The sequence below is a fragment of the Oncorhynchus keta genome, unplaced genomic scaffold, assembly GCF_023373465.1.
Source record: "Oncorhynchus keta strain PuntledgeMale-10-30-2019 unplaced genomic scaffold, Oket_V2 Un_contig_5852_pilon_pilon, whole genome shotgun sequence".
NCBI lineage: Eukaryota > Metazoa > Chordata > Actinopteri > Salmoniformes > Salmonidae > Oncorhynchus > Oncorhynchus keta.
The window spans coordinates 31,510-56,662 of record NW_026288544.1 but is presented as its reverse complement, the minus strand read 5'-3'; the positions used below and the strand labels follow the sequence as shown (position 1 = coordinate 56,662).

Genomic DNA, 25,153 nt, shown 5'->3' with positions numbered 1-25,153 from the left:
GTAGAATGTATGCACACATGACTGTAAGTCGCTTTGGATAAAAGTGTCTTAAATGGTATATATTATATTATATTATTGTTCAAGGTTTGTGCCTCTACATTTGTTTTCGTTATTGTGTGTATTTTGTTCACTCCTCCGTACAGTAGGTGGCAGCAATGCAGCTTATGAGTGGAGTCTGTCAATAAACCGCAGCGAAGAAGAAGAACCGGTAAACATCTACGTAGCAACACATCCGCCAGGTGGACAGCTGACTGCAAGTCTGTCATTAAGTCATTTGAGACATTTACAGCTAAATATGATTAAAGCTATTTTAATATTTAACAACCATGGGAAACCACGACTCATCAGATTTTATGAATATTTTGTAAGTAACCAAATCTATGAACTGCTACAGTTTGTTAGCTATGTCTGTCTTATTTGCCAGCTTCTAGCTAGAGGCTAACTAATCAATAATCTATATTGTCATCATCATGAGATGTGATTTATTGACATTTATATACCTAACTCGCTACGTTGCTTATATATGTGTTGCCATAGCTACAATGTATATCAATGTACCCAACAGATGGCCAACATAATATATATAATAATAATATATGCCATTTAGCAGACGCTTTTATCCAAAGCGACTTACAGTCATGTGTGCATACATTCTACGTATGGGTGGTCCCGGGAATCGAACCCACTACCCTGGCATTACAAGCGCCATGCTCTACCAACTGAGCTACAGAAGGACCACATCCAGAGGGGGCTGGTTTACTGCTGCCTGACCCGCTAGCTGAAGTTACCTCTTTCATTTAGATAGTTAATGGAGTTCATAGTCAATTTATCAAAGACAGATTTCTTCTCAGGCTGAAGACGCGCAGCAGCAGATTATTCGAGAGACTTTCCATCTGGTGTCGAAGAGGGACGACAACGTCTGCAACTTCTTGGAGGGGGGAAGGTAAACAGCGTTACCAGCTGGTTAAATTAACCAACATATACATTCTTGATGAAACAATCAGCGAATTAAAAAAAGATGCGTTAATGATTCAATTGAACCATCCAGGAGGCAGCTATATAGGTATCTATGGCTTGTATTGGGGGGTATTGTGTTTCTGTGGTGACTAGATGATTTAGACCTACCTATACTGTAGCCTATAGACCAACTGGGCAAACTCGGTTGGTCATTGTGACTAAAGATTTATCCTGGGTTGTTAAATGAGGAGTATTGTTTGACCGAAGTGTTTAGCTCATATGACAGGCAATCAATCATCAATTCCCTGGCAGATGAGTTCAAGTCGGACCGAATCAGACATTGCAGAATAGACTAATAATATCATTCCTCTATTTGCAGTTTGATCGGTGGCTCGGACTACAAGTTGATCTACCGGCACTACGCAACACTGTACTTTGTGTTCTGTGTGGACTCCTCTGAGAGTGAGCTCGGTATTCTGGATCTAATACAGGTGGGTTGGCAACTGTTGCTATGTTACCGTCTGTAACTCTGTAGAACAGTAGGGTTGTGTTACCATCTATAACTCTGTAGAACAGTAGGGTTGTGTGGTGTCTTACCATCTATAACTCTGTAGAACAGCAGGGTTGTGTGGTGTGTTACCATCTATAACTCTGTAGAACAGTAGGGTTGTGTGGTGTCTTACCATCTATAACTCTGTAGAACAGCAGGGTTGTGTGGTGTCTTACCATCTATAACTCTGTAGAACAGTAGGGTTGTGTGGTGTGTTACCATCTATAACTCTGTAGAACAGCAGGGTTGTGTGGTGTGTTACCATCTATAACTCTGTAGAACAGTAGGGTTGTGTTACCATCTATAACTCTGTAGAACAGTAGGGTTGTGTGGTGTGTTACCATCTATAACTCTGTAGAACAGTAGGGTTGTGTGGTGTGTTACCATCTATAACTCTGTAGAACAGCAGGGTTGTGTGGTGTGTTACCATCTATAACTCTGTAGAACAGTAGGGTTGTGTGGTGTGTTACCATCTATAACTCTGTAGAACAGTAGGGTTGTGTTACCGTCTGTAACTCTGTAGAACAGTAGGGTTGTGTGGTGTCTTACCATCTATAACTCTGTAGAACAGTAGGGTTGTGTTACCATCTATAACTCTGTAGAACAGTAGGGTTGTGTGGTGTGTTACCATCTATAACTCTGTAGAACAGTAGGGTTGTGTGGTGTGTTACCATCTATAACTCTGTAGAACAGTAGGGTTGTGTGGTGTGTTACCATCTATAACTCTGTAGAACAGTAGGGTTGTGTGGTGTGTTACCAACTATAACTCTGTAGAACAGTAGGGTTGTGTGGTGTGTTACCATCTATAACTCTGTAGAACAGTAGGGTTGTGTGGTGTGTTACCATCTATAACTCTGTAGAACAGTAGGGTTGTGTGGTGTGTTATCATCTATAACTCTGTAGAACAGTAGGGTTGTGTGGTGTGTTACCATCTATAACTCTGTAGAACAGTAGGGTTGTGTGGTGTGTTACCATCTATAACTCTGTAGAACAGTAGGGTTGTGTGGTGTGTTACCAACTATAACTCTGTAGAACAGTAGGGTTGTGTGGTGTGTTACCAACTATAACTCTGTAGAACAGTAGGGTTGTGTTACCATCTATAACTCTGTAGAACAGCAGGGTTGTGTGGTGTGTTATCATCTATAACTCTGTAGAACAGTATTGTTGTGTGGTGTGTTACCATCTATAACTCTGTAGAACAGTAGGGTTGTGTGGTGTGTTATCATCTATAACTCTGTAGAACAGTAGGGTTGTGTGGTGTGTTATCATCTATAACTCTGTAGAACAGTAGGGTTGTGTGGTGTGTTACCATCTATAACTCTGTAGAACAGCAGGGTTGTGTTACCATCTATAACTCTGTAGAACAGTAGGGTTGTGTTACCATCTATAACTCTGTAGAACAGCAGGGTTGTGTGGTGTCTTACCATCTATAACTCTGTAGAACAGTAGGGTTGTGTGGTGTCTTACCATCTATAACTCTGTAGAACAGTAGGGTTGTGTGGTGTGTTACCATCTATAACTCTGTAGAACAGCAGGGTTGTGTGGTGTGTTACCATCTATAACTCTGTAGAACAGTAGGGTTGTGTGGTGTGTTACCATCTATAACTCTGTAGAACAGTAGGGTTGTGTGGTGTGTTACCATCTATAACTCTGTAGAACAGTATTGTTGTGTGGTGTGTTACCATCTATAACTCTGTAGAACAGTAGGGTTGTGTGGTGTGTTATCATCTATAACTCTGTAGAACAGTAGGGTTGTGTGGTGTGTTATCATCTATAAATCTGTAGAACAGTAGGGTTGTGTGGTGTGTTACCATCTATAACTCTGTAGAACAGTAGGGTTGTGTGGTGTGTTACCATCTATAACTCTGTAGAACAGTAGGGTTGTGTGGTGTGTTACCATCTATAACTCTGTAGAACAGCAGGGTTGTGTGGTGTGTTACCATGACTTAAATGTAAATGTAAATAACTCTGTAGAACAGTAGGGAATTGAACCAGGGTCTGTAGTGACGCCTCTAGCACTGAGATGCAGTGTTTTCAAACACTTGGACGTTTTCACGGTGGTGGTAGTTTGGGTGGGTTCAAGTTGATGACCTGTATCCACTTTCAATGCTAACACATCATTAAATAGACAGAAGACAACCTTTTCAAACCTGTATTGGTTTTGATTGTGTGGTGGAGTTGCTGTTCAAGGTTATGGCAAGTCGGGATATGCTTTAGATACGCTTCTTGTCTTGATCTTCAGTGACCACTAATGACCCTTGAACTCACGATACATGACATTGTAAAGCCTACTGATGGGTGTGTATTGAGCAAATATACACTGAGTGTACAAAACATTAAGAACACCTTCCTAATATTGAGGAGCACCTCCCCCTTTTGCCCTCAGAACAGCCTCAACTCCTCCAGGCATGGACTACAAGGTGTTGAAAGCGTTCCACAGGGATGCTGGCCCATGTTGATTCCAATGCTTCCCACAGTTGTGTCAAATTGGCTGGATGCCCATTGGCTGGATGCCCATTGGCTGGATGCCCATGGGGTGGTGGACCAATCTTGATACACACGGAAAACTGTTGAGCGTAAAAACCCAACCCAGCTGCTGGGCAAACTTTGTTTATTATCTATGCAAAGTAACTTTAACTCTACCGACATGTAGGTATTACCTCGACGAACTGGCACATTGACTTTGTACCGGTACCCTCCACATTGACTCTGTACCGGTACCTCCTGTATATAGCCTCCACATTGACTCTGTACCAGTACCCCCTGTATATAGCCTCCACATTGACTCTGTACCGGTACCTCCTGTATATAGCCTCCACATTGACTCTGTACCAGTACCCCCTGTATATAGCCTCCACATTGACTCTGTACCGGTACACCCTGTATATAGCCTCCACATTGACTCTGTACCGGTAGACCCTGTATATAGCCTCCACATTGACTCTGTACCGGTAGACCCTGTATATAGCCTCCACATTGACTCTGTACCGGTAGACCCTGTATATAGCCTCCACATTGACTCTGTACCGGTAGACCCTGTATATAGCCTCCACATTGACTCTGTACCGTAACACCCTGTATATAGCCTCCACACTGACTCTGTACCGGTACACCCTGTATATAGCCCCCACATTGACTCTGTACCGGTTCACCCTGTATATAGCCTCCACATTGACTCTGTACCGTAACACCCTGTATATAGCCTCCACATTGACCCTGTACAGGGAACCTCCTGTATATAGCCTCCACATTGACTCTGTACTGGTACCCCCTGTATATAGCCTCCACATTGACTCTGTACGTAACACCCTGTATATAGCCTCCACATTGACTCTGTACCGGTACCCCCTGTATATAGCCTCCACATTGACTCTGTACTGTAACACCCTGTATATAGCCTCCACATTGACTCTGTACCGTAATACCCTGTATATAGCCTCCACATTGACTCTGTACCGTAATACCCTGTATATAGCCTCCACATTGACTCTGTACCGGTACCTCCTGTATATAGCCTCCACATTGACTCTGTACCAGTACCCCCTGTATATAGCCTCCACATTGACTCTGTACCGGTACACCCTGTATATAGCCTCCACATTGACTCTGTACCGTAACACCCTGTATATAGCCTCCACATTGACTCTGTACCGGTACCTCCTGTATATAGTCTCCACATTGACTCTGTACCGGTACCCCCTGTATATAGCCTCCACATTGACTCTGTACCGTAATACCCTGTATATAGCCTCCACATTGACTCTGTACCGTAACACCCTGTATATAGCCTCCACATTGACTCTGTACCGTAACACCCTGTATATTGCCTCCACATTGACTCTGTACCGTAACACCCTGTATATAGCCTCCACATTGACTCTGTACTGTAACACCCTGTATATAGCCTCCACATTGACTCTGTACCGGTACCCCCTGTATATAGCCTCCACATTGACTCTGTACCGTAACACCCTGTATATAGCCTCCACATTGACTCTGTACTGTAACACCCTGTATATAGCCTTCACATTGACTCTGTACCGTAACACCCTGTATATAGCCTTCACATTGACTCTGTACCGTAATACCCTGTATATAGCCTCCACATTGACTCTGTACCGTAACACCCTGTATATAGCCTCCACATTGACTCTGTACCGTAATACCCTGTATATAGCCTCCACATTGACTCTGTACTGTAATACCCTGTATATAGCCTCCACATTGACTCTGTACCGTAATACCCTGTATATAGTCTCCACATTGACTCTGTACCGTAACACCCTGTATATAGCCTCCACACTGACTCTGTACCGTAATACCCTGTATATAGCCTCCACATTGACTCTGTACCGTAACACCCTGTATATAGACTCCACATTGACTCTGTACCGTAACACCCTGTATATAGCCTCCATATTGACTCTCCAAACCTTTGACTGTATACTTAACATAAGATGGATGACTTGACAATGTCTCCTCTGTAGGTGTTCGTGGAAACTCTGGACAAATGCTTTGAGAACGTCTGCGAACTGGACCTCATTTTCCACATGGATAAGGTGAGTTCAAGTCCATGGAAATCATTTACAAGGTCAGCTCGGCCACGTTTTGGCTTGTGACACTCTTTGATGCATTAGAGTAATAAATACACTTCTGGGTATAACATGGCAGCTGGTTTATAGACACAATATGCATTCAATATGAGGAAAGCCTTCAGGAGGGAAGGACTAGCAGGGGAAGCCTTGCTGAGGCAGCCTAGATGAAACCCTGCTGAGGCAGCCTAGATGAAGCCCTGCTGAGGCAGCCTAGATGAAACCTTGCTGAGGCAGCCTAGATGAACCCTGCTGAGGCAGCCTAGATGAACCCTGCTGAGGCAGCCTAGATGAAACCCTGCTGAGGCAGACTAGATGAACCCTGCTGAGGCAGCCTAGATGAAACCCTACTAAGGCAGCCTAGATGAACCCTGCTGAGGCAGCCTAGATGAACCCTGCTGAGGCAGCCTAGATGAACCCTGCTGAGGCAGCCTAGATGAACCCTGCTGAGGCAGCCTAGATGAACCCTGCTGAGGCAGCCTAGATGAACCCCTGCTGAGGCAGCCTAGATGAACCCCTGCTGAGGCAGACTAGATGAACCCCTGCTGAGGCAGACTAGATGAAACCCTGCTGAGGCAGCCTAGATGAAACCCTGCTGAGGCAGCCTAGATGAAACCCTGCTGAGGCAGCCTAGATGAACCCCTGCTGAGGCAGCCTAGATGAAACCCTGCTGAGGCAGACTAGATGAACCCCTGCTGAAGCAGCCTAGATGAAATCCTGCTGAGGCAGACTAGATGAAACCCTGCTGAGGCAGACTAGATGAAACCCTGCTGAGGCAGCCTAGATGAACCCCTGCTGAGGCAGCCTAGATGAACCCCTGCTGAGGCAGCCTAGATGAACCCCTGCTGAGGCAGCCTAGATGAACCCCTGCTGAGGCAGCCTAGATGAACCCCTGCTGAGGCAGCCTAGATGAAACCCTGCTGAGGCAGCCTAGATGAAGCCCTGCTGAGGCAGCCTAGATGAACCCCTGCTGAGGCAGCCTAGATGAACCCCTGCTGAGGCAGACTAGATGAACCCTGCTGAGGCAGCCTAGATGAACCCTGCTGAGGCAGCCTAGATGAACCCCTGCTGAGGCAGCCTAGATGAACCCCTGCTGAGGCAGCCTAGATGAACCCCTGCTGAGGCAGACTAGATGAAACCCTGCTGTATGGATTCAGGTAGTACAGACCTAGGTCTGTTGGAGGTCAGTTGGAGGTCTGAGGGCCTGACCTAGGTCTATTGGAGGTCTGATGGGCTGACCTAGGTCTGTTGGAGGTCTGATGGGCTGACCTAGGTCTGTTGGAGGTCAGATGGCTGACCTAGGTCTGTTGGAGGTCTGAGGGGCTGACCTTGGTCTGTTGGAGGTATCAGAGGGGCTGACCTAGGTCTGTTGGAGGTCTGAGGGGCTGACCTAGGTCTGTTGGAGGTCAGATGGCTGACCTAGGTCTGTTGGAGGTCTGAGAGGCTGACCTAGGTCTGTTGGAGATCTCAGAGTAGCTGACCTAGGTCATTTGGAGGTCTGTTGGAGGTCAGAGGGTCTGACCTAGGTCTGTTGGAGGTCAGAGGGGCTGACCTAGGTCTGTTGGAGGTCTGAGAGGCTGACCTAGGTCTGTTGGAGATCTCAGAGTAGCTGACCTAGGTCATTTGGAGGTCTGTTGGAGGTCAGAGGGTCTGACCTAGGTCTGTTGGAGGTCAGAGGGGCTGACCTCGGTCTGTTGGAGGTCTGAGAGGCTGACCTAGGTCTGTTGGAGATCTCAGAGTAGCTGACCTAGGTCATTTGGAGGTCTGTTGGAGGTCAGAGGGTCTGACCTAGGTCTGTTGGAGGTCAGAGGGGCTGACCTAGGTCTGTTGGAGGTCTCAGAGGGCCTGACCTAGGTCTGTTGGAGGTCTCAGAGGGGCTGACCTAGGTCTGTTGGAGGTCAGATGGCTGACCTAGGTCTGTTGGAGGTCTGAGGGGCTGACCTAGGTCTGTTGGAGGTCTGAAGGGCTGACCTAGGTCTGTTGGAGGTCTGAGGTCTGACCTAGGTCAGTTGGAGGTATCTGAGGGGCTGACCTAGGTCTGTTGGAGGTCAGATGGCTGACCTAGGTCTGTTGGAGGTCTGAGGGGCTGACCTAGGTCTGTTGGAGGTCAGATGGCTGACCTAGGTCTGTTGGAGGTATCAGATGGGCAGAGCATACCAGCGTGGTCAAGAGCCATCTTGGTTTCATTTAGGCCTAGTAACTGAAAATGTAAGTCATATTATATTGCATTGTTGGTCTTGTTTGTGCGTTTCTGAGCGATTTTTGATCAATTCCCGGGTTCACTTAATGTCTTTGTGTGTATCTGAGCAGGCAGAAATGCAGCCTGTGTGACACATTTTTTATCATGCAAAGTTTACCTGCAACATGTACTGATAAAGAGGAATATGTAGACCCAGGATTGTTCTGCTATGGGGAGCAAAGTTCTCTATTAGTTTATACAGAGAGTGTAGTGGTTGAACCATTCCCTATAACCAATTAGTAGGAACTGTCAATGGGTAGGAGCTCTGGGTCTATCTGGGATTGACTGGAGGGGCTCTGGGTCTATCTGGGATTGACTGGAGGGGCTCTGGGTCTATCTGTGATTGACTGGAGGGGCTCTGGGTCTATCTGTGATTGACTGGAGGGGCTCTGGGTCTATCTGTGATTGACTGGAGGGGCTCTGGGTCTATCTGTGATTGACTGGAGGAACTGTCAATGGGTAGGGCCTCTGGGTCTATCTGTGATTGACTGGAGGGGCTCTGGGTCTATCTGTGATTGACTGGAGGGGCTCTAGGTCTATCTGTGATTGACTGGAGGGGCTCAGGATCTATCTGGGATTGACTGGAGGAACTGTCGATTGGTAGGGGCTCTGGGTCTATCTGGGATTGACTGGAGGGGCTCAGGATCTATCTGTGATTGACTGGAGGGGCTCTGGGTCTATCTGGGATTGACTGGAGGGGCTCTGGGTCTATCTGGGATTGACTGGAGGGGCTCTGGGTCTATCTGTGATTGACTGGAGGGGCTCTGGGTCTATCTGTGATTGACTGGAGGAACTGTCAATGGGTAGGGGCTCTGGGTCTATCTGTGATTGACTGGAGGGGCTCTGGGTCTATCTGTGATTGACTGGAGGGGCTCTGGGTCTATCTGTCATTCTCTCTTTCTCCCCTTACCCATCTGTCTATCGCCTCCTTTGAATTCCATGCTGTCACAGTTACCAGCCCTTTCAAGCTTAACATCCTTATCATTTATCGCCCTCCAGGTTCCCTCGGAGAGTTCATCAATGAGCTTGATGCCTTGATAAGCTCCTTTCCTGAGGACGGCTCACCTCTCACAGTTCTGGGCGACTTTAACCTCCCCACGTCTACCTTTGACTCATTCCTCTCTGCCTCCTTCTTTCCACTCCTCTCCTCTTTTGACCTCACCCTCTCACCTTCCCCCCCTACTCACAAGGCAGGCAATACGCTCGACCTCATCTTTACTAGATGCTGTTCTTCCACAACACCCTGTCGTTCTCAACTAACATCAAGGCGGTGGCCCGTTCCTGTAGGTTCATGCTCTACAACATCCGCAGAGTACGACCCTGCCTCACACAGGAAGCGGCGCAGGTCCTAATCCAGGCACTTGTCATCTCCCGTCTGGATTACTGCAACTCGCTGTTGGCTGGGCTCCCTGCCTGTGCCATTAAACCCCTACAACTCATCCAGAACGCCGCAGCCCGTCTGGTGTTCAACCTTCCCAAGTTCTCTCACGTCACCCCGCTCCTCCGCTCTCTCCACTGGCTTCCAGTTGAAGCTCGCATCCGCTACAAGACCATGGTGCTTGCCTACGGAGCTGTGAGGGGAACGGCACCTCAGTACCTCCAGGCTCTGATCAGGCCCTACACCCAAACAAGGGCACTGCGTTCATCCACCTCTGACCTGCTCGCCTCCCTACCACTGAGGAAGTACAGTTCCCGCTCAGCCCAGTCAAAACTGTTCGCTGCTCTGGCCCCCCAATGGTGGAACAAACTCCCTCACGACGCCAGGACAGCGGAGTCAATCACCACCTTCCGGAGACACCTGAAACCCCACCTCTTTAAGGAATACCTAGGATAGGATAAGTAATCCTTCCCACCCGCCCCCCCCCTAAAAGATTTAGATGCACTATTGTAAAGTGGCTGTTCCACTGGATGTCATAAGGTGAATGCACCAATTTGTAAGTCGCTCTGGATAAGAGCGTCTGCTAAATGACTTAAATGTAATGTAATGTAAAACGAACAGGATGTTCTGATCAGTAGACAGGATATAGACCAGGATGGTCCACCGTGTTAACAGGCTGTTCTGATCAGTAGACAGGATATAGACCAGGATGGTCCACCGTGTTAACAGGCTGTTCTGATCAGTAGACAGGATATAGACCAGGATGGTCCACCGTGTTAACAGGCTGTTCTGATCAGTAGACAGGATATAGACCAGGATGGTCCACCGTGTTAACAGGCTGTTCTGATCAGTAGACAGGATATAGACCAGGATGGTCCACCGTGTTAACAGGCTGTTCTGATCAGTAGACAGGATATAGACCAGGATGGTCCACTGTGTTAACAGGCTGTTCTGATCAGTAGACAGGATATAGACCAGGATGGTCCACCGTGTTAACAGGCTGTTCTGATCAGTAGACAGGATATAGACCAGGATGGTCCACCGTGTTAACAGGCTGTTCTGATCAGTAGACAGGATATAGACCAGGATGGTCTACCGTGTTAACAGGCTGTTCTGATCAGTAGACAGGATATAGACCAGGATGGTCCACCGTGTTAACAGGCTGTTCTGATCAGTAGACAGGATATAGACCAGGATGGTCCACCGTGTTAATAACAGGCTGTTCTGATCAGTAGACAGGATATAGACCAGGATGGTCCACCGTGTTAACAGGCTGTTCTGATCAGTAGACAGGATATAGACCAGGATGGTCCACCGTGTTAATAACAGGCTGTTCTGATCAGTAGACAGGGTATAGACCAGGATGGTCCACCATGTTAACAGGCTGTTCTGATCAGTAGACAGGATATAGACCAGGATGGTCCACCGTGTTAACAGGCTGTTCTGATCAGTAGACAGGATATAGACCAGGATGGTCCACCGTGTTAACAGGCTGTTCTGATCAGTAGACAGGATATAGACCAGGATGGTCCACCGTGTTAACAGGCTGTTCTGATCAGTAGACAGGATGTAGACCAGGATGGTCCACCGTGTTAATAACAGGCTGTTCTGATCAGTAGACAGGGTATAGACCAGGATGGTCCACCATGTTAACAGGCTGTTCTGATCAGTAGACAGGATATAGACCAGGATGGTCCACCGTGTTAACAGGCTGTTCTGATCAGTAGACAGGATATAGACCAGGATGGTCCACCGTGTTAACAGGCTGTTCTGATCAGTAGACAGGATATAGACCAGGATGGTCTACCGTGTTAACAGGCTGTTCTGATCAGTAGACAGGATATCGACCAGGATGGTCCACCCTGTTAACAGGCTGTTCTGATCAGTAGACAGGATATAGACCAGGATGGTCCACCGTGTTAACAGGCTGTTCTGATCAGTAGACAGGATATAGACCAGGATGGTCCACCCTGTTAACAGGCTGTTCTGATCAGTAGACAGGGTATAGACCAGGATGGTCCACCGTGTTAATAACAGGCTGTTCTGATCAGTAGACAGGATATAGACCAGGATGGTCCACCGTGTTAACAGGCTGTTCTGATCAGTAGACAGGATATAGACCAGGATGGTCCACCGTGTTAACAGGCTGTTCTGATCAGTAGACAGGATATAGACCAGGATGGTCCACCGTGTTAACAGGCTGTTCTGATCAGTAGACAGGATATAGACCAGGATGGTCCACCGTGTTAACAGGCTGTTCTGATCAGTAGACAGGATATAGACCAGGATGGTCCACCGTGTTAACAGGCTGTTCTGATCAGTAGACAGGATATAGACCAGGATGGTCCACCGTGTTAACAGGCTGTTCTGATCAGTAGACAGGATATAGACCAGGATGGTCCACCGTGTTAACAGGCTGTTCTGATCAGTAGACAGGATATAGACCAGGATGGTCCACCGTGTTAACAGGCTGTTCTGATCAGTAGACAGGATATAGACCAGGATGGTCCACCGTGTTAACAGGCTGTTCTGATCAGTAGACAGGGTATAGACCAGGATGGTCCACCGTGTTAACAGGCTGTTCTGATCAGTAGACAGGATATAGACCAGGATGGTCCACCCTGTTAACAGGCTGTTCTGATCAGTAGACAGGATATAGACCAGGATGGTCCACCGTGTTAACAGGCTGTTCTGATCAGTAGACAGGATATAGACCAGGATGGTCCACCGTGTTAATAACAGGCTGTTCTGATCAGTAGACAGGATATAGACCAGGATGGTCCACCGTGTTAACAGGCTGTTCTGATCAGTAGACAGGATATAGACCAGGATGGTCCACCATGTTAATAACAGGCTGTTCTGATCAGTAGACAGGATATAGACCAGGATGGTCCACCGTGTTAATAACAGGCTGTTCTGATCAGTAGACAGGATATAGACCAGGATGGTCCACCGTGTTAACAGGCTGTTCTGATCAGTAGACAGGATATAGACCAGGATGGTCCACTGTGTTAACAGGCTGTTCTGATCAGTAGACAGGATATAGACCAGGATGGTCCACCGTGTTAACAGGCTGTTCTGATCAGTAGACAGGATATAGACCAGGATGGTCCACCGTGTTAACAGGCTGTTCTGATCAGTAGACAGGATATAGACCAGGATGGTCCACCGTGCTAACAGGCTGTTCTGATCAGTAGACAGGATATAGACCAGGATGGTCCACCCTGTTAACAGGCTGTTCTGATCAGTAGACAGGATATAGACCAGGATGGTCCACCGTGTTAACAGGCTGTTCTGATCAGTAGACAGGATATAGACCAGGATGGTCCACCGTGTTAACAGGCTGTTCTGATCAGTAGACAGGATATAGACCAGGATGGTCCACCGTGTTAACAGGCTGTTCTGATCAGTAGACAGGATATAGACCAGGATGGTCCACCGTGTTAACAGGCTGTTCTGATCAGTAGACAGGATATAGACCAGGATGGTCCACCGTGTTAACAGGCTGTTCTGATCAGTAGACAGGATATAGACCAGGATGGTCCACCGTGTTAATAACAGGCTGTTCTGATCAGTAGACAGGATATAGACCAGAATGGTCCACCGTGTTAACAGGCTGTTCTGATCAGTAGACAGGATATAGACCAGGATGGTCCACCGTGTTAACAGGATGTTCTGATCAGTAGACAGGATATAGACCAGGATGGTCCACCGTGTTAACAGGCTGTTCTGATCAGTAGACAGGATATAGACCAGGATGGTCCACCCTGTTAACAGGCTGTTCTGATCAGTAGACAGGATATAGACCAGGATGGTCCACCGTGTTAACAGGCTGTTCTGATCAGTAGACAGGATATAGACCAGGATGGTCCACCGTGTTAACAGGCTGTTCTGATCAGTAGACAGGATATAGACCAGGATGGTCCACCGTGTTAACAGGCTGTTCTGATCAGTAGACAGGATATAGACCAGGATGGTCCACCGTGTTAACAGGCTGTTCTGATCAGTAGACAGGATATAGACCAGGATGGTCCACCGTGTTAACAGGCTGTTCTGATCAGTAGACAGGATATAGACCAGGATGGTCCACCGTGTTAACAGGCTGTTCTGATCAGTAGACAGGATATAGACCAGGATGGTCCACTGTGTTAACAGGCTGTTCTGATCAGTAGACAGGATATAGACCAGGATGGTCCACCGTGTTAATAACAGGCTGTTCTGATCAGTAGACAGGATATAGACCAGGATGGTCCACCGTGTTAACAGGCTGTTCTGATCAGTAGACAGGATATAGACCAGGATGGTCCACCGTGTTAACAGGCTGTTCTGATCAGTAGACAGGATATAGACCAGGATGGTCCACCGTGTTAACAGGCTGTTCTGATCAGTAGACAGGATATAGACCAGGATGGTCCACCGTGTTAACAGGCTGTTCTGATCAGTAGACAGGATATAGACCAGGATGGTCCACCGTGTTAACAGGCTGTTCTGATCAGTAGACAGGATATAGACCAGGATGGTCCACCGTGTTAACAGGCTGTTCTGATCAGTAGACAGGATATAGACCAGGATGGTCCACCGTGTTAACAGGCTGTTCTGATCAGTAGACAGGATATAGACCAGGATGGTCCACCGTGTTAATAACAGGCTGTTCTGATCAGTAGACAGGATATAGACCAGGATGGTCCACCGTGTTAACAGGCTGTTCTGATCAGTAGACAGGATATAGACCAGGATGGTCCACCGTGTTAACAGGCTGTTCTGATCAGTAGACAGGATATAGACCAGGATGGTCCACCGTGTTAACAGGCTGTTCTGATCAATAGACAGGATATAGACCAGGATGGTCCACCGTGTTAACAGGCTGTTCTGATCAGTAGACAGGATATAGACCAGGATGGTCTACCGTGTTAACAGGCTGTTCTGATCAGTAGACAGGATATAGACCAGGATGGTCCACCGTGTTAACAGGCTGTTCTGATCAGTAGACAGGATATAGACCAGGATGGTCCACCATGTTAACAGGCTGTTCTGATCAGTAGACAGGATATAGACCAGGATGGTCCACCGTGTTAACAGGCTGTTCTGATCAGTAGACAGGATATAGACCAGGATGGTCCACCGTGTTAACAGGCTGTTCTGATCAGTAGACAGGATATAGACCAGGATGGTCCACCGTGTTAACAGGCTGTTCTGATCAGTAGACAGGATATAGACCAGGATGGTCCACCGTGTTAACAGGCTGTTCTGATCAGTAGACAGGATATAGACCAGGATGGTCCACCATGTTAACAGGCTGTTCTGATCAGTAGACAGGATATAGACCAGGATGGTCCACCGTGTTAACAGGCTGTTCTGATCAGTAGACAGGATGTAGACCAGGATGGTCCTACCCATCCCGGATCCGGGAGAATTGTCATCAACTACACTAATTAGCATAGTGCAACGGCAAAAAATATTACTCAAATATTAATATTCATGAGATCACAAGTGAAATATAGTGAAATGCTCAGTCGGACCTATGGATCAGCTCAGGTGGTAGATGATCAGTCTGCCCTCTGGCTCAGCTCAGGTGGTAGATGATCAGTCTGCCCTCTGGCTCAGCTCAGGTGGTAGATGATCAGTCTGCCCTCTGGCTCAGCTCAGGTGGTAGATGATCAGTCTGCCCTCTGGCTCAGGTCAGGTGGTAGATGATCAGTCTGCCCTCTTGCCCAGCTCAGGTGGTAGATGCTCAGTTTGTCCTCTGGCTCAGCTCAGGTGGTAGATGCTCAGTCTGCCCTCTTGCCCAGCTCAGGTGGTAGATGCTCAGTCTGCCCTCTGGCTCAGCTCAGGTGATCTAACCCTGCCCAAGATGTTTTTGTGCAATATTCCTTGTTATTTTTCAATTTTATGAGCGTTTATTTCCGCTTGTTCTCATGTTGTCTTTTAGGTCTCCTTCCCTCCTCTGTGCACCTCCCCGTTTACTCCAGAGATCTGTGTGTAATGGAGAGATGCACATCTCTGCCCTAAGAAAGGGAGTTGTTGTCCTAAAGGCAGGAAGGCAGGTGACAAGCGTAGGTCCAAAATAAACCCATAGAAACTTATTGGCCTTGTTTTGGACACATTTTAGCTTTCAAATCAAATGTTTTTTGTCACATGTGTAGACTTCACAGTGAAATGCTGACTTACAAGCCCTTAACCAACAGGTGTAGACTTCACAGTGAAATGCTGACTTACAAGCCCTTAACCAACAGGTGTAGACCTCACAGTGAAATGCTGACTTACAAGCCCTTAACCAACAAAAAAAAGTAAGAGATAAGAATAACAAATAATTAAAGAGCAGCAGAAAATCACAATAACAAGGCAAAATACAGGGTACCGGTACAGAGTCAATGTGGAGGCTATATACAGGGTGTTACGGTACAGAGTCAATGTGGAGGCTATATACAGGGGGTACCAGTACAGAGTCAATGTGGAGGCTATATACAGGGGGTACCGGTACAGAGTCAATGTGGAGGCTATATACAGGGGGTACCAGTACAGAGTCAATGTGGAGGCTATATACAGGGGGTACCGGTACAGAGTCAATGTGGAGGCTATATACAGGGGGTACTGGTACAGAGTCAATGTGGAGGCTATATACAGGGGGTACCGGTACAGAGTCAATGTGGAGGCTATATACAGGGGGTACCGGTACAGAGTCAATGTGGAGGCTATATACAGGGTATTACAGTACAGAATCAATGTGGAGGCTATATACAGGGGGTACCGGTACAGAGTCAATGTGGAGGCTATATACAGGGTGTTACCGTACAGAGTCAATGTGGAGGCTATATACAGGGGGTACCGGTACAGAGTCAATGTGGAGGCTATATACAGGGGGTACCGGTACAGAGTCAATGTGGAGGCTATATACAGGGTATTACGGTACAGAGTCAATGTGGAGGCTATATACAGGGGGTACCGGTACAGAGTCAACATGGAGGCTATATACAGGGGCTACCGGTACAGAGTCAATGTGGAGGCTATATACAGGGGGTACCGGTACAGAGTCAATGTGGAGGCTATATACAGGGGGTACCGGTACAGAGTCAATGTGGAGGCTATATACAGGGGGTACCGGTACAGAGTCAATGTGGAGGCTATATACAGGGGGTACCGGTACAGAGTCAATGTGGAGGCTATATACAGGGTGTTACGGTACAGAGTCAATGTGGAGGCTATATACAGGGTGTTACGGTACAGAGTCAATGTGGAGGCTATATACAGGGGGTACCGGTACAGAGTCAATGTGGAGGCTATATACAGGGTGTTACGGTACAGAGTCAATGTGGAGGCTATATACAGGGGGTACCGGTACAGAGTCAATGTGGAGGCTATATACAGGGTGTTACGGTACAGAGTCAATGTGGAGGCTATATACAGGGGGTAGTCAATGTGGAGGCTATATACAGGGGGGTACCGGTACAGAGTCAATGTGGAGGCTATATACAGGGTGTTACGGTACAGAGTCAATGTGGAGGCTATATACAGGGGGTACCGGTACAGAGTCAATGTGGAGGCTATATACAGGGTGTTACGGTACAGAGTCAATGTGGAGGCTATATACAGGGGGATACCGGTACAAAGTCAATGTGGAGGCTATATACAGGGGGTACCGGTACAGAGTCAATGTGGAGGCTATATACAGGGGGTACTGGTACAGAGTCAATGTGGAGGCTATATACAGGGTGTTACGGTACAGAGTCAATGTGGTGGCTATATACAGGGGGTACTGGTACAGAGTCAATGTGGAGGCTATATACAGGGTGTTACGGTACAGAGTCAATGTGGAGGCTATATACAGGGGGTACCGGTACAGAGTCAATGTGGAGGTTATATACAGGGGGTACCGGTACAGAGTCAATGTGGAGGCTATATACAGGGGGTACCAGTACAGAGTCAATGTGGAGGCTATATACAGGGGGTACCGGTACAGAGTCAATGTGGAGGTTATATACAGGGGGTACCGGTACAGAGTCAATGTGGAGGCTATATACAGGGTGTTACGGTACAGAGTCAATGTGGAGGTTATATACAGGGTGTTACGGTACAGAGTCAATGTGGAGGTTATATACATATAGGACCACTACATTACCTTGTTATATACCTATAATTTACAGGTCCACTACATTACCTTGTTATCATTTACAGGTCCACTACATTATCTTGTTATATACCTATCATTTACAGGTCTGCTCCATTACCTTGTTATATACCTATCATTTACAGGTCCACTACATTACCTTGTTATCATTTACATGTCCACTACATTACCTTGTTATATACCTATCATTTACAGGTCCATTACATTACCTTGTTATATACCTATCATTTACAGGTCTGCTCCATTACCTTGTTATATACCTATCATTTACAGGTCCACTACATTACCTTGTTATCATTTACAGGTCCACTACATTACCTTGTTATCATTTACAGGTCCACTACATTACCTTGTTATATACCTATCATTTACAGGTCTGCTCCATTACCTTGTTATATACCTATCATTTACAGGTCCATTACATTACCTTGTTATATACCTATCATTTACAGGTCCACTACATTACCTTGTTATCATTTACAGGTCCACTACATTACCTTGTTATATACCTATCATTTACAGGTCCACTACATTATCTTGTTATATACCTATCATTTACAGGTCCACTACATTACCTTGTTATATACCTATCATTTACAGGTCCACTACATTACCTTATTATATACCTATCATTTACAGGTCCACTACATTACCTTGTTATATACCTATCCCTTACAGGTCCATTACATTACCTTATTATATACCTATCATTTACAGGTCTGCTACATTACCTTGTTATATACCTATCATTTACAGGTCCACTACATTACCTTGTTATATACCTATCATTTACAGGTCCACTACATTACCTTGTTATATACCTATCCCTTACAGGTCCACTACATTACCTTGTTATATACCTATCATTTACAGGTCCATTACATTACCTTGTTATATACCTATCATTTACAGGTCCACTACATTACCTTGTTATATACCTATCCCTTACAGGTCCACTACATTACCTTGTTATATACCTATCATGTACAGGTCCATTACATTACCTTGTTATATACCTATCATTTACAGGTCTGCTACATTACCTTGTTATATACCTATCATTTACAGGTCCACTACATTACCTTGTTATATACCTATCATTTACAGGTCCACTACATTACCTTGTTATATACCTATCATTTACAGGTCCACTACATTACCTTGTTATATACCTATCATTTACAGGTCCACTACATTACCTTGTTATATACCTATCATTTACAGGTCCACTACATTACCTTGTTATATACCTATCATTTACAGGTCCACTACATTACCTTGTTATATACCTATCCCTTACAGGTCCACTACATTACCTTGTTATATACCTATCATTTACAGGTCCACTACATTACCTTGTTATATACCTATCCCTTACAGGTCCACTACATTACCTTGTTATATACCTATCATTTACAGGTCCACTACATTACCTTGTTATATACCTATCCCTTACAGGTCCACTACATTACCTTGTTATATACCTATCATTTACAGGTACACTTCATCCTTCAGGAGGTGGTGATGGGGGGGATGGTGCTGGAGACCAACATGAATGAGATCGTGGGCCAGGTAGAGCTGCAGAACCGCATGGAGAAATCAGAGGTTAGTCAGTTCACTTATTGATCCTGTAGTTAGTCTTCTGTTAGTCTGGTGACTGGTCCTATAGTTAGTCCTCTGTTAGTCTGGTGACTGGTCCTGTAGTTAGTCCTCTGTTAGACTGGTGACTGGCCCTGTAGTTAGTCCTCTGTTAGTCTGGTGACTGGTCCTGTAGTTAGTCCTCTGTTAGTCTGGTGACTGGTCCTGTAGTTAGAGTCCTCTGTTCGTCTGGTGACTGGTCCTGTAGTTAGTCCTCTGTTAGTCTGGTGACTGGTCCTGTAGTTAGTCCTCTGTTCGTCTGGTGACTGGTCCTGTAGTTAGTCCTCTGTTAGTCTGGTGACTGGTCCTGTAGTTAGTCCTCTGTTAGTCTGGTGACTGGTCCTGTAGTTAGTCTGTCCTCTGTTAGTCTGGTGACTGGTCCTGTAGTTAGTCTGTCCTCTGTTTGTCTGGTGACTGGCCCTGTAGTTAGAGTCCTCTGTTAGTCTGGTGACTGGTCCTGTAGTTAGTCCTCTGTTAGTCTGGTGTCGGCCCTGTTGTTAGTCCTCTGTTAGTCTGGTGACCGGTCCTATAGTTAGTCTGTCCTCTGTTAGTCTGGTGACTGGTCCTGTAGTTAGTCCTCTTGTTAGTCTGGTGACTGGTCCTGTAGTTAGTCTGTCCTCTGTTAGTCTGGTGACTGGTCCTGTAGTTAGTCCTCTTGTTAGTCTGGTGACTGGTCCTGTAGTTAGTCCTCTTGTTAGTCTGGTCACTGGCCCTGTAGTTAGTCCTCTGTTAGTCTGGTGTCGGCCCTGTTGTTAGTCCTCTGTTAGTCTGGTGACCGGTCCTATAGTTAGTCTGTCCTCTGTTAGTCTGGTGACTGGTCCTATAGTTAGTCCTCTTGTTAGTCTGGTGACTGGTCCTGTAGTTAGTCCCCTGTTAGTCTGGTGACTGGCCCTGTAGTTAGTCCTCTGTTAGTCTGGTGACTTGCCCTGTTGTTAGTCCTCTGTTAGTCTGGTGACTGGCCCTGTAGTTAGTCTGTCCTCTGTTAGTCTGGTGACTGGTCCTGTAGTTAGTCCTCTTGTTAGTCTGGTGACTGGTCCTGTAGTTAGTCCTCTGTTAGTCTGGTGACTGGTCCTGTAGTTAGTCCTCTGTTAGTCTGGTGACTGGTCCTGTTGTTAGTCCTCTGTTAGTCTGGTGACTGGCCCTGTAGTTAGAGTCCTCTGTTAGTCTGGTGACTGGCCCTGTTGTTAGTCTGTCCTCTGTTAGTCTGGTGACTGGTCCTGTAGTTAGTCCTCTTGTTAGTCTGGTGACTGGTCCTGTAGTTAGTCCTCTGTTAGTCTGGTGACTGGTCCTGTAGTTAGTCCTCTGTTAGTCTGGTGACTGGCCCTGTAGTTAGTCCTCTGTTAGTCTGGTGACTGGCCCTGTTGTTAGTCCTCTGTTAGTCTGGTGACTGGCCCTGTAGTTAGTCCTCTGTTAGTCTGGTGACTGGCCCTGTAGTTAGTCCTCTGTTAGTCTGGTAACTGGCCCTGTAGTTAGAGTCCTCTGTTAGTCTGGTGACTGGTCCTGTAGTTAATTCTTTAGGGCTGTTATTCTAGACTCTAGACCTTTAGGGCTGTTAGTCTAGACTCTAGACCTTTAGGGCTGTTAGTCTAGACTCTAGACCTTTAGGGCTGTTAGTCTAGACTCTAGTCCTTTAGGGCTGTTAGTCTAGACTCTAGACCTTTAGGGCTGTTAGTCTAGACTCTAGACCTTTAGGGCTGTTAGTCTAGACTCTAGACCTTTAGGGCTGTTATTCTAGACTCTAGTCCTTTAGGGCTGTTAGTCTAGACTCTAGACCTTTAGGGCTGTTAGTCTAGACTCTAGACCTTTAGGGCTGTTAGTCTAGACTCTAGACCTTTAGGGCTGTTATTCTAGACTCTAGACCTTTAGGGCTGTTATTCTAGACTATAGACCTTTAGGGCTGTTAGTCTAGACTCTAGACCTTTAGGGCTGTTAGTCTCGACTCTAGACCTTTAGGGCTGTTAGTCTCGACTCTAGACCTTTAGGGCTGTTAGTCTAGACTCTAGACCTTTAGGGCTGTTATTCTAGACTCTAGACCTTTAGGGCTGTTATTCTAGACTCTAGACCTTTAGGGATGTTATTCTAGACTCTCGACCTTTAGGGCTGTTAGTCTAGACTCTAGACCTTTAGGGCTGTTATTCTAGACTGGTCTCCCAGACAGAGATGAATTTTCCTAGGTTCCTAGTGAATACGACCCCTGGTCTCCCAGACAGAGATGAACGTTCCTAGGTTCCTAGTGAATACGACCCCTGGTCTCCCAGACAGAGATGAAGCCTACTGTAGATTCAACATTATGTCCATAACCAGACCCTTTAGTCTTCTCTCTCTATTACACCTGATGAGTTCATTTCTGTTCCTAGTGAATACGACCCCTGGTCTCCCAGACAGAGATGAACGTTCCTCGGTTCCTAGTGAATACGACCCCTGGTCTCCCAGACAGAGATGAACGTTCCTCGGTTCCTAGTGAATACGACCCCTGGTCTCCCAGACAGAGATGAAGCCTACTCTAGATTCAACATGATATCCATAACCAGACCCTTTAGTCTCCTCTCTCTATTACACCTGATGAGTTCATTCCATTGCTGTGTATTTCATCATCTCCACAGCCTCAAAGCAGAGTTGTGTGTGTTTCAGGGGGGCTTCTCTGCAGCGCCGGCGCGGGCCGTCTCCGCCGTCAAGAACATCAACCTCCCAGAAATGCCTCGCAACATCAACATCGGAGACATCAATATCAAAGTGCCCAGCCTCTCTCCCTTCTGACCCGGGAGCGGAGCAGGGGCTAGGCCCAAACGGCACCCTATTCCCTATGTAGTGCACTACTTTAGACCAGAGCCCTATGGCACCCTATATAGTGCACTACTTTAGACCAGAACCCTATGGCACCCTATATAGTACACTACTTTAGACCAGAGCCCTATGGCACCCTATATAGTGCACTACTTTAGACCAGAGCCCTATGGCACCCTATATAGTGCACTACTTTAGACCAGAGCCCTATGGCACCCTATATAGTGCACTACTTTAGACCAGAGCCCTATGGCACCCTATATAGTACACTACTTTAGACCAGAGCCCTATGGCACCCTATATAGTGCACTACTTTAGACCAGAGCCCTATGGCACCCTATATAGTGCACTACTTTAGACCAGAGCCCTATGGCACCCTATATAGTGCACTACTTTAGACCAGAGCCCTATGGCACCCTATATAGTGCACTACTTTAGACCAGAGCCCTATGGCACCCTATATAGAGCACTACTTTAGACCAGAGCCCTATGGCACCCTATATAGTGCACTACTTTAGACCAGAGCCCTATGGGGGCTTCTGCCCTTCTGGTCTAAAGTAGTGCACTACACTATATATCAGTGCACTATAAGATGTGAGACACACTATATGACCTATACAGTATGTCTTCCTATGGGCCCTGGTCAAAAATAGTGCACTATATAGGGAATAGGGTGTATAGGTAGTGCACTATATATGGAATAGGGTGTATAGGTAGTGCACTATATATGGAATAGGGTGTATAGGTAGTGCACTATATATGGAATAGGGTGTATAGGTAGTGCACTATATATGGAATAGGGTGTATAGGTAGTGCACTATATAGTGAATAGGGTGTATAGGTAGTGCACTATATAGGGTGTATAGGTAGTGTACTCTATAGGGAATAGGGTGTATAGGTAGTGCACTATATAGGGAATAGGGTGTATAGGTAGTGCACTATATAGGGTGTATAGGTAGTGTACTCTATATGGAATAGGGTGTATAGGTAGTACACCATATAGGGAATAGGGTGTATAGGTAGTACACCATATAGGGAATAGGGTGTATAGGTAGTACACTATATAGGGAATAGGGTGTATAGGTAGTACACTATATAGGGTGTATAGGTAGTACACTATATAGGGTGTATAGGTAGTGCACTATATAGGGTGTATAGGTAGTACACTATATAGGGTGTATAGGTAGTGCACTATATAGGGTGTATAGGTAGTGCACTATATAGGGTGTATAGGTAGTGCACTATATAGGGTGTATAGGTAGTGCACTATATAGGGTGTATAGGTAGTTCACTATATAGGGTGTATAGGTAGTGCACTATATAGGGTGTATAGGTAGTGTACTATATAGGGAATAGGGTGTATAGGTAGTGCACTATATAGGGTGTATAGGTAGTACACTATATAGGGTGTATAGGTAGTGCACTATATAGGGAATAGGGTGTATAGGTAGTACACTATATAGGGTGTATAGGTAGTACACTATATAGGGTGTATAGGTAGTGCACTATATAGGGAATAGGGTGTATAGGTAGTACACTATATAGGGTGTATAGGTAGTGCACTATATAGGGTGTATAGGTAGTGCACTATATAGGGTGTATAGGTAGTACACTATATAGGGTGTATAGGTAGTGCACTATATAGGGTGTATAGGTAGTACTATATAGGGTGTATAGGTAGTACACTATATAGGGTGTATAGGTAGTGTACTATATAGGGTGTATAGGTAGTGCACTATATAGGGTGTATAGGTAGTGCACTATATAGGGTGTATAGGTAGTGCAGAGCAGCGAGGAGGAGGCTGACTGTATGTTGGACAGGTTAATTGTTACTGTATAGGTAGTGCACTATATAGGGTGTATAGGTAGTGCACTATATAGGGTGTATTGGTAGTGCACTATATAGGGTGTATAGGTAGTGCACTATATAGGGTGTATAGGTAGTGCTATATAGGGTGTATAGGTAGTACACTATATAGGGTGTATAGGTAGTGCACTATATAGGGTGTATAGGTAGTACACTATATAGGGTGTATAGGTAGTACACTATATAGGGTGTATAGGTAGTACACTATATAGGGTGTATAGGTAGTGCAGAGCAGCGAGGGAGGAGGCTGACTGTATGTTGGACAGGCTCCTTGTTACTGTGCTGTGTTATTGATGTGTGAATCCTGGGGCTCCTCTCAAAATGATACAACTAAATAATATACCACTGCTTTTCTATTTATGAAATCACAATCAGCTTTATCTCTGTCAGGACATTATCCCTCTATCATTCTGTCAGGACATTATCCCTCCATCCTCTGTCAGGACATTATCCCTCTATCCTTCTGTCAGGACATTATCCCTCCGTCCTCTGTCAGGACATTATCCCTCCGTCCTCTGTCAGGGCATTATCCCTCCATCCTCTGTCAGGGCATTATCCCTCCATCCTCTGTCAGGACATTATCCCTCCATCATTCTGTCAGGACATTATCCCTCTAACCTTCTGTCAGGACATTATCCCTCCATCCTCTGTCAGGACATTATCCCTCTATCATTCTGTCAGGACATTATCCCTCCATCCTCTGTCAGGACATTATCCCTCAATCCTCTGTCAGGACATTATCCCTCCATCATTCTGTCAGGACATTATCCCTCCATCCTCTGTCAGGACATTATCCCTCTATCCTTCTGTCAGGACATTATCCCTCCATCCTCTGTCAGGACATTATCCCTCCATCCTCTGTCAGGACATTATCCACCTATCCTTCTGTCAGGACATTATCCCTCCATCCTCTGTCAGGACATTATCCCTCCATCCTCTGTCAGGACATTATCCCTCCATCCTCTGTCAGGACATTATCCCTCCATCCTCTGTCAGGACATTATCCCTCCATCCTCTGTCAGG

General features: G+C 46.2%; 1 protein-coding gene and 1 long non-coding RNA gene across 51 annotated transcripts; one reads left to right on the top strand and one right to left on the bottom strand.

Moving 5' to 3' along the window:
- Positions 1-206: 206 nt before the first annotated feature.
- Positions 207-24,501, top strand: LOC127925562 (AP-3 complex subunit sigma-2). 50 transcript variants are annotated; one of them, XM_052510548.1, is made up of 10 exons: positions 207-364; positions 852-943; positions 1,337-1,448; positions 5,995-6,066; positions 19,339-19,446; positions 22,111-22,976; positions 23,162-23,193; positions 23,654-23,710; positions 23,761-23,892; positions 24,277-24,501. In XM_052510548.1, the coding sequence occupies exons 1-6, from the start codon at positions 296-298 to the stop codon at positions 22,234-22,236; spliced, it is 579 nt and encodes a 192-aa protein (XP_052366508.1). In that variant the 5' UTR covers positions 207-295; the 3' UTR covers positions 22,237-22,976; positions 23,162-23,193; positions 23,654-23,710; positions 23,761-23,892; positions 24,277-24,501. The 50 variants fall into 50 exon arrangements, with proteins under 50 accessions (XP_052366508.1, XP_052366509.1, XP_052366501.1 ...); XM_052510549.1 differs by lacking the exon at positions 23,654-23,710 and adding an exon at positions 23,597-23,628 and having other exon boundaries at positions 23,162-23,218; XM_052510541.1 differs by adding an exon at positions 23,597-23,628 and having other exon boundaries at positions 23,162-23,218; positions 23,679-23,892.
- Positions 24,448-25,153, bottom strand: LOC127925564 (uncharacterized). Its single transcript, XR_008121370.1, has 3 exons — positions 25,008-25,153; positions 24,749-24,928; positions 24,448-24,590 (listed from the first exon to the last, which is right to left on the bottom strand). It is a non-coding gene; the product is annotated as an uncharacterized LOC127925564 (long non-coding RNA).

Bases quoted from the DNA above. Each gene is read 5' to 3' on its own strand.
- LOC127925562 (XM_052510544.1), top strand. From the start codon at position 296: ATGATTAAAGCTATTTTAATATTTAACAACCATGGGAAACCACGACTC. The intron at 365-851 runs GTAAGTAACCAA...ATTTCTTCTCAG, and splicing joins TCAGATTTTATGAATATTTT to GCTGAAGACGCGCAGCAGCA. The intron at 19,447-22,110 runs GTTAGTCAGTTC...TGTGTGTTTCAG, and splicing joins ACCGCATGGAGAAATCAGAG to GGGGGCTTCTCTGCAGCGCC.